The 15054-nt window shown below is 36.4% G+C and overlaps 4 protein-coding genes and 1 non-coding gene across 5 annotated transcripts in view; 2 read left to right on the forward strand and 3 right to left on the reverse strand.

The window, feature by feature from the left end:
* Positions 1-153: 153 nt before the first annotated feature.
* CBG17538 lies at positions 154-642 on the reverse strand (the record flags this gene model as incomplete). The annotated part of the gene is made up of 4 exons (XM_002644024.1): positions 154-282; positions 338-391; positions 443-526; positions 568-642. The coding sequence occupies 4 exons, from the start codon at positions 640-642 to the stop codon at positions 154-156; spliced, it is 342 nt and encodes a 113-aa protein (XP_002644070.1).
* A 1202-nt stretch (positions 643-1844) lies between these two features.
* Positions 1845-6554, reverse strand: Cbr-lge-1 (the record flags this gene model as incomplete). Its single annotated transcript, XM_045239220.1, has 12 exons — positions 1845-2016; positions 2069-2196; positions 2240-2326; positions 3262-3413; positions 3459-3627; positions 3680-4153; positions 4540-4671; positions 5316-5474; positions 5523-5653; positions 6131-6308; positions 6369-6430; positions 6488-6554. 12 exons carry the CDS (start codon positions 6552-6554, stop codon positions 1845-1847), a joined length of 1911 nt encoding a protein of 636 aa, XP_045096235.1.
* On the forward strand, positions 4807-5227 carry CBG17540 (the record flags this gene model as incomplete). The annotated part of the gene is made up of 2 exons (XM_002644026.1): positions 4807-4917; positions 4970-5227. The coding sequence occupies 2 exons, from the start codon at positions 4807-4809 to the stop codon at positions 5225-5227; spliced, it is 369 nt and encodes a 122-aa protein (XP_002644072.1).
* A 4843-nt stretch (positions 6555-11397) lies between the features above and the next one.
* On the reverse strand, positions 11398-11469 carry CBG28409. Its single transcript has one exon. It is a non-coding gene (tRNA).
* Positions 11470-11977: 508 nt separating this feature from the next.
* The window catches only part of Cbr-nas-10, a gene marked incomplete at both ends in the record, with an annotated part of 4606 nt that continues 1529 nt past the window's right edge, over positions 11978-15054 (forward strand). The window contains 9 exon segments of the mRNA XM_045239221.1: positions 11978-12080; positions 12124-12173; positions 12666-12877; positions 12968-13054; positions 13099-13210; positions 13256-13450; positions 13519-13868; positions 14421-14507; positions 14522-14678. Coding sequence (XP_045096236.1) covers positions 11978-12080; positions 12124-12173; positions 12666-12877; positions 12968-13054; positions 13099-13210; positions 13256-13450; positions 13519-13868; positions 14421-14507; positions 14522-14678 — 1353 coding nt within the window.

The following is a 15054-nucleotide window of genomic DNA, read 5'->3' on the forward strand; positions in this document are numbered from 1 at the left end:
ATACTTCTTTATTAAATTCCATCTGTTGAATTTTTAAACTAAACTTGAATAAAGTTTTCACTGTTGAAAAAATACTCAGAAAAAATCTACCGCAATCATTCACACATTTATCAGGACACTTTTAATCACAAAAAATTTACAATTTGTTTTTTTTCACAAAACAGCTCGCTCCTCAAATCCGTCAGAATCGCTCAAAAAGAGACTACTCGATTTGGACATCTCGTTGGACCGTTTTTTCAATTTCACTTCCATTTTCTCTATTGGTTTCTCCTCTGTGTCGCTCTAAAAACAGTTACAACTCAATTTTTTAGAACAAAAGAAAATCTAAAATCATTACCTCATCATCTGCTAGATAACCGGACTCTACAGTATTGAATCTGGGGATTTCCAACTAAAATTATTCCAATTTTTCATTTTCAAAAATATAGGGCTCAATTCTTACCTCCAAGTTTTTTGCCACCAATCCATCACTCCAGAAAAGACGTTTCTCCTTTCTGTACTCGTTTTCACTGCTACTAGTATCACCCTGAAACTTTCGTCAATTTTCCGCCTTAAAAACTACAGTACCTCAGTATTCGATGGTTCATAATCACTGCTGCTAGAGTCGGTGGTGGTCGTGGTGCTGGCGTTGGTTCTAGACATCATTGTCACTTTTCACGACTGAAAATGATGAGAATAGATTCGGAAAAACGAATCGGGGGTTTCCTATCGCGAACGGAACGTTCTTATTTGCGCAAAAATAGTCTCTTCTAGGCCCCGTTTCCCCCATTTTGTATGCAAATCCGGTTAGTAAGACTCGTGCGTGTGCTGTCATGAGCGAAAAAACGACATAGCACCAGAAAAGTGTGAATCGGTTTCTGCTACAGTACATGATAGACAAAAAAAAACGAAAGGAGAAGAAAAATAAATAAACAGAACATATTTTTCAAATTTTTATTCAAAACCTGTAATAAGCCAGAAAAAAATACATAAAAAATGACTGCTACCAAGTTCAACTTCTGAACGAATATTCAAATCGAAAATGTAAGTGTGACGGCAGGGAAAAAATTGAAATGCTATTGATAAGTGTTTGAGCGTGTGTTCTATATTTCAACCGGAACTGGTGATGAGGAGATATCAAAAAGAAGGAGATGGAGGAAGAAATATCGAGAAACGCCTGCTCTCAAATTTCCGTGTCAATAATATGTAGCCGTTATGTGCTTTGAAGAAGAAGAGAGAAAATTGTCTGGAGACGGCAAAATGCAAATATTGGAATTTCTTAAAGAGTGAGACAAGGGAACCTCAACACCTTGTAAACCCAGATTTTGATAAAAATCTTGAAACAGGCTACATAACTAGGCACTTCTGAAAATTTTAGAATCCGCTTACCAGTTTCATCCAAATTACAGTTTCAGTATGAAAAATCGCGTTTCATTACAAAAACAGCAATTTTCAATTTTGATTTTTTCCATTTCTGGGAAGTTTCTTGAAAATCGTTTATTTTTTAGAACTAAAAACGTAATTTTGGTTTTATAACTGATATAATTAGGCTGAAACAGGCGAGCGGATTCTAAATTTTTTTTCGAGGTTTTTAGATAGGCTATTTTCAATTTATCTTGGAGTTGAACTCTGGGTTCACAAAGTCTTGTGAAGTGAAAAAATGTGATATTTATCCCAGAAAAGTTAATCTTTATTGGATACCAATATTTGATTAACATCCAGAAAATGTCAGTTAATCAAGTACAAAAACAAATAGGTTTCTACGTATAAAATAATAAAATATTTCAGCTACAACCGGTGACAGTTACACATTCTCTAATCGTTCGTTTCATAGTCAGAAATTGACTTTCATAAATTGAAAGCGGCTAGTCATGTAGCTCAAAACCAAGCATTGTAGCAGTTTCTCGGAGAAACTGATATTTCAAGTCGTGAAGACACTTTTGATAGTGAGAATCTTGACGCCAACGAACAAGCGATTCAGAGATGGTGTGGTCTTGATGAATCATGAAGCTGGACGGGGAGACCAGGAACTTGAAGCTGAAAATGAGAAAAATGTATAGTTTATATGTTAGCGTGAATTGTATCTTACTTTAACATGCGCAGGTGCAAAACGTGGGTCACCTTATTCCATCCATAGCCGCCGAAACGCAAATCATACATTGGGAAACTTGTTTTCTTGATGATAAAATAGGGTTCGTAGTTTCGGTTGTAGTTGACCTGGAGAATAAAAAGTTTTGTTGAACCATTGCATATAAAATACCGAATAGACATGTTCCGCTGCAATCCACTCGACGATATTTGTTGCGTTGTGTGCATTTGGCCAAGATTTCCCACGGAACATTTGCACCTTCAAAATAGTCTTCGGTAAAGTAAAAAAAATTCGCAAGGGGTTTAACATTATTTTTACCTTTAAAGTAACTTTTATTGCTAATAAGAATATCATGTTTCAAACTGTTAGGTTAACGATACCGTAAACACTCTAATAGAATGTTCATCCTACATCTCAACTTTCAGCTTATTTATCTCGGTTCCTGTGGAAGATATCAAATAGTAGTTAACTAACGGAAGGTGCATCGAAATATAACACGTATTTTATCAAATGACAATTTTCTGATATCTTTTACAAGAAAGGAGAAAAACTGGCTCAAAGTCAACAGTTTGGGGCATTTCATTAGAGTGCTTACTGTAGTCAAATTCGGAGTTCTATAAAATTTGTCAAGAATAGCTCTGCTGGACAAAACATTCCAGAGTATACAGAAGAAAACTAGAGCTTCATTTTTACAATTGACAACTTCTTTGTATAAACCGAACTAAGCGAGTTGATCGTTTTCAAAGTAACACAACTCTAAATTAAGTGCAAACTTTGGCATTTTTGACACTTTTTGGTTATCAATGGCATACCACGTCAGCTTGGAGTGAGAAATGAATAATGTAAGTCGTAAAACTGATATCTTTCAACGTTTAGTATAGTTTTTACTTTCCAGAAAACCGGAAAACTTCTGGAATATTTTACAGGACTCCAGAGATGGTGATTTTCCAGTGAACATTACAGAGATATGAGAAAATGGCAAACTAATGAAATTTTCTCTATAACATTCAAAACAAAAATAAATGGTTTGTGAATATAGTCTATTTTTTACCAAAATCAGAAGGAAACGCTTTAAAATAGGAACTATGGGGACTCTTCTATAACAGGCTTTGCAGTGAAATTGAAAAATTCAACGATTTTTCATTGGTCCGTCACACCTTTGATAATTAATTGATAAGACAAAAATCACTCACTGTTTTATTGAAAAACGACAAAACCACATCTTTCTTGGTTTGCGGGAACTTAGAAACATCTGTCATCGAAGCATTTGTAGTTTCAAATGCAGGAATTACCAAAACCTCTTTCTCAGTTAAGTTTCTAGCCTGGTCTTCCAGCTCTTTGTAATCTGAAACTCAAATATCACCCTTTCTGAAAATCTAGATCCCTCTACCTCCATAAATTATAAAATCAGCATCTGCCAGCAACATATTCACGCATTCAGTATGGTTAATAGCTACGTTTCTCAAAAAGTTGATCGGATACGTCGATTCTTCCTCAAACACCATGTGAATAGCAATATCTGAGCGGTTTAGAGCTTTTATAACATCAGCGATTTCAGCCTGTAATTCTTTTTTGAAATTTGAAAATTTGGATTCAAATTAAACCAATTACCAAATCTGAATCCTTCCCGTAAATTGCTGCAGAAATTGGGCGATTCCATTTCCTTGCGTTTTTCACAAAACTGTGGAGACGATCCTTGGAAAATTGCGTGACCAGACATAATTCTGGATTCTCTTTGATTTTTCCTAGAGCATTCGGGAGGACTCGGAAGTTTTGTAATGGTAGGAATTGTTCACATGTGTTGGTTTTAGAAGGTGTTGGAGAGCTGGGTGCTGGATGTGTGGAAACCAGCGATCGTCGTTTGCGTAGCTCTGTTCCATCAATTCCATCAATCTCCTTCCGAACGGCATTGTAGAGCAGATAGTTCTTTCTAACCGTTTTGTTCTGCGAGTTAAAATGCAGGGCTTGAGGTTCTTCAAAACAAAGCTTATCGGATTTCGATAGAACTCCAAGTTGATAGTTCCAAGCGCATGGAAGGGTTTTGACTTCTTGTGGATATTCGTAGAGGTAGGCGTTGAAAATGTCCTGAAAGAAAATGAAACCGTGAACCTATTAATGTACAGTGCGCGTCATAATAATATCACCAATCCCATTTTTTGAGGTTTTCAAAAAACCTTCTAGAATACAAAAAACAGCTAATGCCATTTGATGCAGCATCCATAAAAACTTATAAAAGTGTATATTCCAAAAATTTAGCACCCGAATTTTTGAATTTCAAATACAGGTTACCGGAAAAGCTGAAATAGAAAAGCCCCAACATTGTCAAGTATGTCAATTTTTTTGGCTATTACGCAAAAAATCAAAAATGTGTAAATTGATACATTTTTCAAGTTTCACGATAAATCACAGATCTGCATCAAATGTAAATTGGTTGTTTTCCTTCATGCCATAACAACCCAATGTTTGCCTACCTGATCCGACATGGTAGTTTTTCCATGTATTCTCAAATATTTGTTAGCCACCGCTCTCCATTTGGTTTTGAAATCCATGTCTCTGAGTCTATCCAAATCCATCATAATCACCCCTGTGTTGAATCCACGTCCCTGAAACACATTCCCGTCAAAAAAATGGCTCAATATGCGCATGCTAATTATCTATTCAACACATGTTCAAACAATAAGTGACGTATTGGAAGGGTATAAAAGTGCAAGGTGCCGATGGTGCAGACAACAACAAACATGCTTCGTTTGACAATCATCTCTCTTGCTCTCCTTTTCTGCGCTGCCAACGCCAACCTCTTCGGATCACTTTTGGATTCCGAAAGCAAAGTTGTGGCAGTTGAGGAAAAGGTAATTTTTCATATTCAATTAAACTTTTTAAATTCAAAATTGAAATTTCCAGGCTCAAATTAACAATGATGAACCCCAACCGGAAGAAACTGGCCTTGCCGTCATTGACAACGATACTCCTATTGCCGCTGCAATGGACGATATTGGGTCTGAAGGACAATCAAACGGAGTTGTGATCCGTGCTAAGCGCTACTACGGTTGCGGATGCGGATGCGGTTGCTGTGGATGCGGTGTGACTTGTGCTACAATGGCTCCAGGCGCAACGATGGCCCCATGCGGATGTGGATGCTGTGGATGCGGATATGGATAACTTGCCAAGTTAGCTAATTTATTATTTGCATGCGTTATTATTATTTTTAAATAAATTAAATTTTCATGTTCTTCTACATATTACTCACCCTTGCAGTCCAAACCGACTTCTTTCCATTTTTGTTCAAATAATAATCCGATAAATTCTCCGTCATTCCCAAAGATTGATTTCGGTCAAAATTCCGGAACATTTGCCATAAATGGAAGATGTCCGTGCGGAATACAAAGTCAATATCCACAAACATTATCTGAAAAAAAAAGTTTCTCAGCATTAAGAATAAAAAGGACTACTGTACCTTCCCCAAAGTATCCGGTAGAATTTCTGGAATCAAAAGTTTGCTTAATCCGTAGTACTTTGAATAATGAGAGTTGGGAATCCATTTGACGCGATCCTCATACTCGGTGAGATTGTAGAAAAACCAATCACCTAAAAATTTTATATAGCTTAAAATATATACAGTACCGGTCTTTAAAATATTGAAAAATCATAATTTTTAGTTGATTTTCGACTACATTGACCATTTTCAGGAGCACTCGGCTCTTAAAGTTTCGAGCACTTTGAAATTTCTGTGTGTGTAAAACAGACCTAGATTAGAAATTTTCCCTTATCAGAATTTTTTAAAAGTTCTCAGGTTTACAGCTAATTGCCGATTTCTGAAATACCCCTTTTTGGCCCGTATTTGTACTAAAAATGTGAAAAATAGGTATCTTTTAGAAATTAGTGACTAGCTGGAAAACTAGAAATTCTCGAAAAATTCGAAATTTTCAATCTAGATCTGTTTTATAATCTCCAAACTTCTCAAGTCGAAAGGAAACTCAAAATTCTAGCTCCATACTCTTGAAAATAACGGAAATCAACGGAAAAGTACGTTTTTGTAGGTACTGTAACTTTAAAAAAACTCACAATTAGAAATATTCCACGATGCCATAAGATCTTGAACATCTTGCATGTTATCATCGTCCACAATAAAATACAATCGGAAGTAGTGATCTGAGTAGCTCAAGACACTTTTGAAGTGTTGCATGAACATGAGACGGGTCATGAAATTGCCACCGAGCATGTAGACAAGACTGATATGGTCCTCAAAAAAGAAGATTTTAAAATTGATAAAACTTAGTTTTTTCAGAAAAAAAAGTCTTACTTCTTCAGGAAAAGATCCATAACGTTTGTGGTGAACATAGTTCCAGATGGTTAGATATGGTTCTGAAATTCATTCTTTAACATTAAAATCCCGTTTGAAATTTCATATTTCATCCTCACCCGCTTTTGTGAACACTGCCAGACATCCTAAAAATATGACATCGGGTATAAAGTTTTGAAGTTTCATTCCCTGAAAATTCAAAGTTCTTGAAAATACATACCAAATGAAGAAAAAGGAGTAGAGAATTAAAAGAACATCGGAACACACTAATCGCTATAGAATCTCAACAAAAGGAGGACCTAGACGCCAAGGATCCTTTTCTTCTCTGTGTGATTGGACGTTATTGTTGCTTCCGAGAGCATCCGGTCTAAGCTCATCGTGTGTCTCAATAGACGAGAAAAGACGTAGTACACAATGAGGAAATTTTGGTAGGCGTCTAGGTTTGAGTCAAAAGCGAACGAATTAGTAGGAAAAGCGGGAAGGTCCCAAGCAACACAGAGCGCCGCGTCAATTCTAATTTCCGTCTCTTCTCAAGCCCCTACCAAGTTTTTTTTTGGCTAAAAACGGATTAGGATGGGAGTCTTGTATGTCCTCTACCCAAATTCAATTATAGTTAGGCGCTGTGTTTTTTATGAGTGAGAGCATGGACACGAAAAAGTTTCATGACCGGGGCAAGAAAAGTGCACACAGGAAGGAAGCAACGGATTTGGGGCGATAGGAATGGGGTGCAAAAAAGCGAGAATAATAGGGAACAAAAAAGGGGTGGATGGGGAGCTTTTCCACCACCCCTATCGTTTTGTTCTTTTCTCGAAGAAGTTGTGGATGTGTATAAGGAGCAACACCACTTGGTTATTTGGAATTATTCATGGGGAAAATATATGGTTAGTGACACGGAAAAGGTGTGAACTGAACTTTTCAAAAAAGATGGGATAAGAAAGGGCTCCGGAAATAGAAAAAAAAATGGAAACTGGTTTTTGTTCTTCGCTTCTTAGCGAAAAGACTTCCTGCTAGGAGTGAACCGAAAAAAAATCAGTTTTGTAGTTTACATGGGAATCTTGATATCCAGATTTTAATAAAAAATTTTGGATACGTTAAGGATAGCCAATCTAGGCATTTTTGAAGTTTTTAGAATCTGCTCGCTAGTTGTTTCAGCCGGGTTATCTCATTTTTAGGATGAAAATTCGCGTTTTAAAGACGATATTCTCAAATTCTTAATTAAAAAATCAGATTTATCCAATAAGTATTTTTTTTTAATTGAAAACTCTCAAAAATCGCATTTTTGCATAATTTTTTGATTCCAAAGAAGATTTTTTTTTATGTATCTGAGCTTTTTTTCATCCGAAATATAGAAAATATGTTGCGGTTTTTGTTTGAGTTATTGAACTGAAATTATTGTTTTTCTAGAAAAAATGTGGATGATTGACATTTTTGGAATGTTTTCTCTGGAAAAAGAACCTATTATTTTTTTAAACCTCGTTAGAATCGTTTGGAATCTGTAAAAAACTAAATAAAAATGCTGAAATTTTTCCTTGCTCTAGACCTGCCACACCACAATTTTTAAAAATAGATCGAGTTTAAATTTGCAGTTCGTAATTCTTCTGCGATCAAAAATTTCGAAAAATTTGTCCTAAAAATTGAGAAAATCGTCTTCAAAACTTACTGTTTTTACACTAAAAAAGCCATTTTTGGTACTGAAACTAATTAAACTCGGCTGAAACTTTCGAGCGGATTATTAAATTTTTACAAGTGTTTAGATAGGCTATGCTTAACCTATCCTGAAGGACTTGAGGTCCTCTCGTTAAGAATACGCTTTCTAGAGGGAGACTTTTCCTCTAAAAATGAGCCAATAAAATCATTTTCTAGTTTAGAGGTTTTCAGGTTCTCACGAACAAAGAATGAATTCATGAAAAAAGTCATATCACACGAGAAGTAGGCGAGCACTAATGGATTTCTCGAATCTCTCTGTTTCACCTGATATCTTAAGTCGCAGACGTCATAAATTCATATTTATTGTTTTTGGGGTAAAGGTTTTCTTCTAACAAAAAACTTGGGAAGAGTGAAAAGATCAAAACAGATTCTTCACGAGAAAATCATGAAAAAGATATAGCCAGCTGGCTAAATTTATGAGGCGTGCTGCTTTCAGCTTTTTTTGGATAGGGAAACGACTAAACCTTCCGGACGACTACATGTTTTGGCATTGTTAAAGATATTAGACCCACCCGAGTAAATAAATAAGGAAAGGCTAGGAAGCAAGGAGACCCTCTTGTGGACACTGCTATATATGATTCAATTAAGAATTTATTAGGTTTTAAGGCAAAAAATATGCGCACCACAAAAACGTTGTATGTTTCCTTTTGATAAATCGCTTCATGTCTCCAAGCATGGGAGAGAGGACGAATGAGCCAAGTGCACAGCCCTTCAAGTCTTAAAACATAAGCTAGGATATAAGCTGTCAGCGACATATATGAATGTTGGAAATTAAATGAAGAAGACGACGTCGCGACAAATTTGTCACACAGAGATGAGTGACTGACAGTAGGAATTGTGTTTCGAGTTGAGTATAGCACAAAAAAAGTTTTTTCTAGAGAAATGGGACAAGAAGAAATGGAAGTCTCTCCAATTTTATTGCCTTGTCATCATTTATGTACGCGCATTGTTTTGTTAGTGGGAGAACAAGAAAGGAGGATGGAATGAGTGAAAAGAAGCTGAAATTTTTTGGACTGGAGGCAGAAGATAGAATGTAGTAAACTGGGAAAAATAAGGAAACATTTGAAATTTGTCGACTTTGTTTACCCATTGTTTTAAAAGACGAAAAATTCGGAAGTCATGGGTGGCGGGGCTTTTGTTGGTGTTTATGGTAATTAGGCAAAAAGCTAGGCAATGCTGTCATTGAGGTCGTTTCATGGGTTTGGAAAGTCCTTTCCATTTTTAGCGTCAGATTCATTGGATATAAAAAAGGTCAAGACGATGTCTGATAAATTGAAGATAATGACCATTGTTATCAGTGACTATCTGCCAACGGCCCACCAAATTGTGGATACCTTCCTTCCAAAACTCCGGTCACAGCGCATTGAAAATCAGGTCAACCCATTTTTGACATCATGCTTTGAAGTGAATTTTTTTCAATCAAGATGCCGGTAGAAATGGCTGGATAGGGAGTAGTCAGACAGTACAAGGTTTGAACTATACTGTAGATAAGACAGAACCGTTTAGCCGTATCCAGTGAGATCAGTCTCCGTTCTCCTTCCCGCATGAGGTTGCGAATTTCGATTTTGAAAATAAATTTTTGTGTTTCTCTCCAATGGAGATCCACATGGAGTCTGAGTTATGTCACCTGACAAAAATAGGTGTCGGTCATAAAAGTAACACCATTATCTGGCTGCTCCCAATACTCCACTCCTTGGTAGACATCCATGCCGAAAACATCCCATTTTTAACATTAATTTCACGTGTCGGGACGTCTGGTGGTTGAGTGCCTTTGTCAACAAACTTGGATTGTTGTTTATAGTAATCATACATTACCCATTTATCGCCACTAGTAATGATTTAACTTCAACAATCATGTGTGCAACGCAGGATGAGAATATTCAAACAGGTGCCCACACATGAAACAAAGTTGCATTGAGCGAAGAGGTGTGATCCATATCTTCCCACTTTTTTACTTTGCCGAATGTTCCCAATTTATGGCTTTTTGACGAAACGCTTGCCACTAATGTACTTGATATATCCCGCACAGTTTGAGACGGGTCCCTTTCAATCCCGGTTTTTAATGAGTCCAAATCTGAGCCCGAATGCTTTTTTGGAGGGGGATTTTCGTCCAACGAGAATTTTCATTTTTCAAATTGATGAATCTAGGTTGTGAAGTTTGTTCGAAAGGGTGCATCTTCGTTGTTAACCTCCACAAATTGGTGATTGATTTCAGTTGATCTGAGGTCAGATAGAAATACAAATAAAATGGTAGTCCAAAAATGGAAATTATTAGAGGCGAAAACGGTGGGCATATCTCACTGCACGAAAAGAGGAGAATGATCTCCGTTGGGGTGTAGACACTATTAGACCTCACCAGCATACTGATAAAACGACAACTTCCTCGCTTTTACCCCCTTCAAGAAAACGAAGTTTGAAAACAACATATCAAACGTGGAAAGGACTTTCCGAACAATCTAATACTTTTCACTTAAATCTTATAAAAAGGGTTTTTGAATTTCTTCGGACCTCAAAATCGGGAAAGTTATTTTGCCAGTTTTTTCAAACTCAGAAATCGAAAAAATATTATTATTGTTTTTTTTTTTAATGGCGTTTTTTGAACAGCCTGCTCCTGAACCATCTTTATCAAAAATCAAGACATCAAATGAAATTTAAAAAGAATATAAACAGTTTCAGCACATTCGAGAAGTCTACTCAATTTTTTGTTGAATGGAAAACAGCTACAGATAATTATAACCGATTTCAACTTTCGCGTGCAGGTGAAATTCTAGAAGTTAATTGTAATAAATCCAATACTTTGCAGAATTACATATTAAACAGGCTGATCTTAAATTTTTGAATTTACAAAAATTTTGAATGTTCTAAATTTTTTGAAAATTCGGAAGTTTTAGAATTTTCAAAACTTTGGGCTGTTCAAATTGGGATGTTTCAGTTCTCGAAATTTTAGAATTATTAGAAATTTCAAAAATAAAAATGGGATTTTTTATTTTTTTCAATATTGGAATTTTTGGAATTTCTAACTTCTGGGATATTTTTAAAAATTAAAAAAATTGATTCACTAATTAAAAGACAAGAAAACTTACAATCAACTTTTTTATTTGCTCTTGTTTCCGGTTGATGTGATCACAATCAACAACTGTTTGAAAAATACATGACTTGAAGTTTAATTTTGTAATTTTGATATTTTCTGCCCACGTGTTAATGATTCAGCTTATGATTGAAGCGTGCAGATCATGTGCAATAATGCACTAATTCAACTCTCCGCATGCTTAATTTTGAATCAACAATGAGTTTTAAAAAATAAAAAAATAAAATAAAAATCTGCGTTCGGGGGGAATCGAACCCCCGTCGAATGCTTGGAAGGCATCCATGCTGACCATTACACCACGAACGCGCCACAAACTTCCTATGTCTTTTCCAAATGACAAGAGTGTGAGGGAGACACACACACACACACTTGCCTTCTTTTTTCTCCTCTGTGCGGATCTCTGCCTTTTTCCGTTTGTGTGTCTCTCTTGTGTTTGCCGACATAAAAAATTTCGGGTTTCTTTAACCAGGAAATAAAAAAATTCATTTTTTCCGTTCAATATTTCATTCAGAAGATCAAGTTCAAGTTCTACAAGAAAAGGATGAGTCAATCAGCTAAATAAAGTTCTCAGAATTTTATTGACCCTACGATGACCATGACTAATTCCTTTGTCAAACTTTTTTTATTCCCGCAACTTCCTATTTTTTTTGGAAAATGGTGGGAAGTGTAAAACAAAGGTGGGAGTGTAATGATTGCCATCCCAATTTTTTTCTGACAACAAGTTTTCGAAATCAGGACGAAAAATAAGATAGTACCTACCTGAAGATAGTCTACCAATATTGTTATTCCATCATTAAATCACTCTCCTTCTAAGATGCGATTTTCTATATTTATTTCCGCTATTTTCCTATTTGGTAGTTCGAATGGTTGGCCCCAGTTTGATTTTTTGAACCAAATGGGTTTGAATTTTGGAGGAGGTAAGCGTTTAAGATAAATTTACGAATTTTTATAAATCTTCAGGACAAGGAGGAGGTTTCAATAATGGACCACCACCACAAAACTTTCAACCAGTAAGAGAGACCTTTAACAAGAAAACTCAACATCGTGTAAACCCAGATTTTGATGAAAATGTTTCCGATAGGTTAAGAATTGTCTATTTCGATATTTTACCAGCGTCCGCTTGAACGTTTCAGTCGAGTGACATCAGTTCGAGTATCAAAAATTTGTTTACAGTGCAAAAACCATCTCAAACATGATTTTTTCAACTTCTAGGTCGTTTCAAAAGATAAAATGTGTTGTGTTATGTTCAGTATTTAATATAATTTCACATTTCAAGCATTTTCTCAAAACAACTTTTTTTCAATTTGTTGAATTTTTGGAAGTAGCATTTTTGGTACTAAAACGAATACAACTCTGCTGAAACTGGCAATCAGATTACAATATTCTCAGAAGTGTCTAGATAGGCTATCCTCACACTATCCTAACATTTTTCATCAAAATTTGATCTTACAAAGTGTTGAGATTTCCTTTAATAGGTAAAGTTCCAAAAAAAGATTATTTAGGGAAATCGCCCCGGAAGCCCATTCGGTGAAATCATGGGGAATATAAATGGAATGGTGAGTGGGCTCACGAACCAAATCGGACAAATAACCAAAGGCCTCGACGTGAATAATGATCTGGGAAAGATGGCGCATGGTCCACCACCGCCGCAAAACGAATGGCAGCAACATGCGAGAAGGTTCTGCCGCCGATTCCCTGGTCATCCCAAGTGTCGGTACGCCATATGTTTGTTATTGGGTTACTGTAGTTCTTTAGTTTAGAAAAATTAGTTTAGATATACCGAATATGCTTGGTCGGTTTACAGCGGACAACTTCCTCAATTCAATGATATTGGATCGATTCTTAATGGGATTCTGGTGGATAGTGGAAAATGGCTCCCTAAAGTTCCATTGTATGTTGTAATCTCATAATTTTTAAATTAACGGTTTATTTTAGCATTAACATTCGAGATCCACTTACTGGTATTAACACTGACTTGAGAAGCGCATTGAATGGGATCGCTGTGCAGTTTGGACAAATCAGTCAACAATTCACCAATAATATAAAAGTAATTATGCCAAATTAGAAAACTCTGTGCCAATAACAAATTCAGGACATTTGCTCAAGAGTGAACTGCAAGGCGCAACTACAGAAAAATTTGCAAATGAAGCAGGACATATTGAAGTCAACAGTGGCTTTTGAGAAAAAAGTTTTTGGAACTGATGTTGCGGATAAAATGAACATGAGATTTGATAGAACCCTTCAACTCAAACAAGCATTATTAGAGAAAGCCCAACTTAAAGGAGTGGTAAGATTTAAAAATTCAAATTGAGCACGGGGATTCCAATGATTGCAATGAAATTATTTCTTTTTCAGGTCGCCCCTGAAGACAATGGAGTCTTTGATAAGGATCTCCTTCTAACTGAAGCTCAAGCGAATTTCATGCTCAACGAGTTGGGCAAAGGAGGAGAAGGCGCCATTCCCCAACCGGGTTCCTTCAAAGCCAAACGCGCTTCCATATTTTTCGAGCAGAATGTAGTCCAAAAATGGCCTAACACAGCACCAATTCCATACACATTTGATGCGTCATTGGATAATTTGGATCAGAATGATGTGCGTGGAGCCATTTCAGAAATCGAGCAAAAGACGTGCATTCGGTTCAAGTACTATGCTACACCACCAAGAGGCAATCACATTAACTATCAGAAAGTGAACTCGCCAGCTTTGTAAGTAGGGAATTGTACTAAAAGCTTACCCAAACCGTCCACTTTAAGTTAATTATCTCGATTTCTGTGAGAGAATTGAATAATCTGTCAACTGATAAATTATTTATCACAAGATCGCTGTAGTCGTCAAATGTTTCTAACTTTCCCAAAAATCGGGGTAATGGAACTTAAAATGTACGGGTCGGCTTTTATTTGAGGAAATATGGTAGATAGAGAAAATGACAAAAGAAAAAATTGAAGAAAAAAGAAACAATACGGAAAAAGTCGTTGTCTACACTAGGAATATAAGGACCAAATACATGGAATGCCTCTAGCATTGTCACTGCTGTTCTGTCAACAAAAGAACACGCAACGTACAGACCGTGAGATATTGCGTGCTTGTATGATTTGCAAGATTTAGACAACATTAAACAACCTTGAACGCTCAGCTAGAAATTTTTTAGAATTTTGCGGATATCCAAACTATTCCGGATGTCTAATTTTTACGGAAACTATTCCTATGGTACAAAAAGTTTGTGGTAATTAACGTAAAAACCCAAGGGTGCAAAAGAGTGCAAAATCTTTAATTCGGTGGTACCAAACACTTTTTAAGAAACTCAAATTTTGTAAACCGGAACTGTTGTACCAACCGAGTTATATGTGGATTCTTACAGCTGCGGACTATCCTACATTGGACGTGTGGAGCCTGCAAATCCAGTCTATTTGAGTTTTCAATGTGGCAATGGCAGAGGAATAGCAGTCCATGAAACAATGCATGCACTGGGTGTCAATCATCAACATTTGAGAATGGACCGGGATAAATACATCAAAGTAAGTGGAAGTTTCGGTTTTTTAGGACTTTTATGGTAACGCGGTAAATTAACAGGCCATTAAAAGAGCAGGGGCCCTTGAAAAAAAAGCGGTCAAAATCGGCCAAGACAGGTGTTGTTTGGGATACGGAAATTTTTTGTCATGACGTTTTGAGGTGATCATAACATTTTCATGGGCTGTTAGATTTTCAAAGGACCATGAAGTTCTCAATGGGACTGTAATCTTTTTATACGATCGTATTTTTCTTAAGTCACAAGTGATTCGCGCACAATCCGTTACGGACTCTCCGCGTTCGCGCGCGGTTGAAATAGGAATCGTATGCGGACCGTACGCGAACCGTTTCCAGCAAAACACAGCACGTTATTGCGGGTTTCTC

The sequence above is a fragment of the Caenorhabditis briggsae genome (assembly GCF_000004555.2).
Source record: "Caenorhabditis briggsae complete genome, chrX, whole genome shotgun sequence".
NCBI lineage: Eukaryota > Metazoa > Nematoda > Chromadorea > Rhabditida > Rhabditidae > Caenorhabditis > Caenorhabditis briggsae.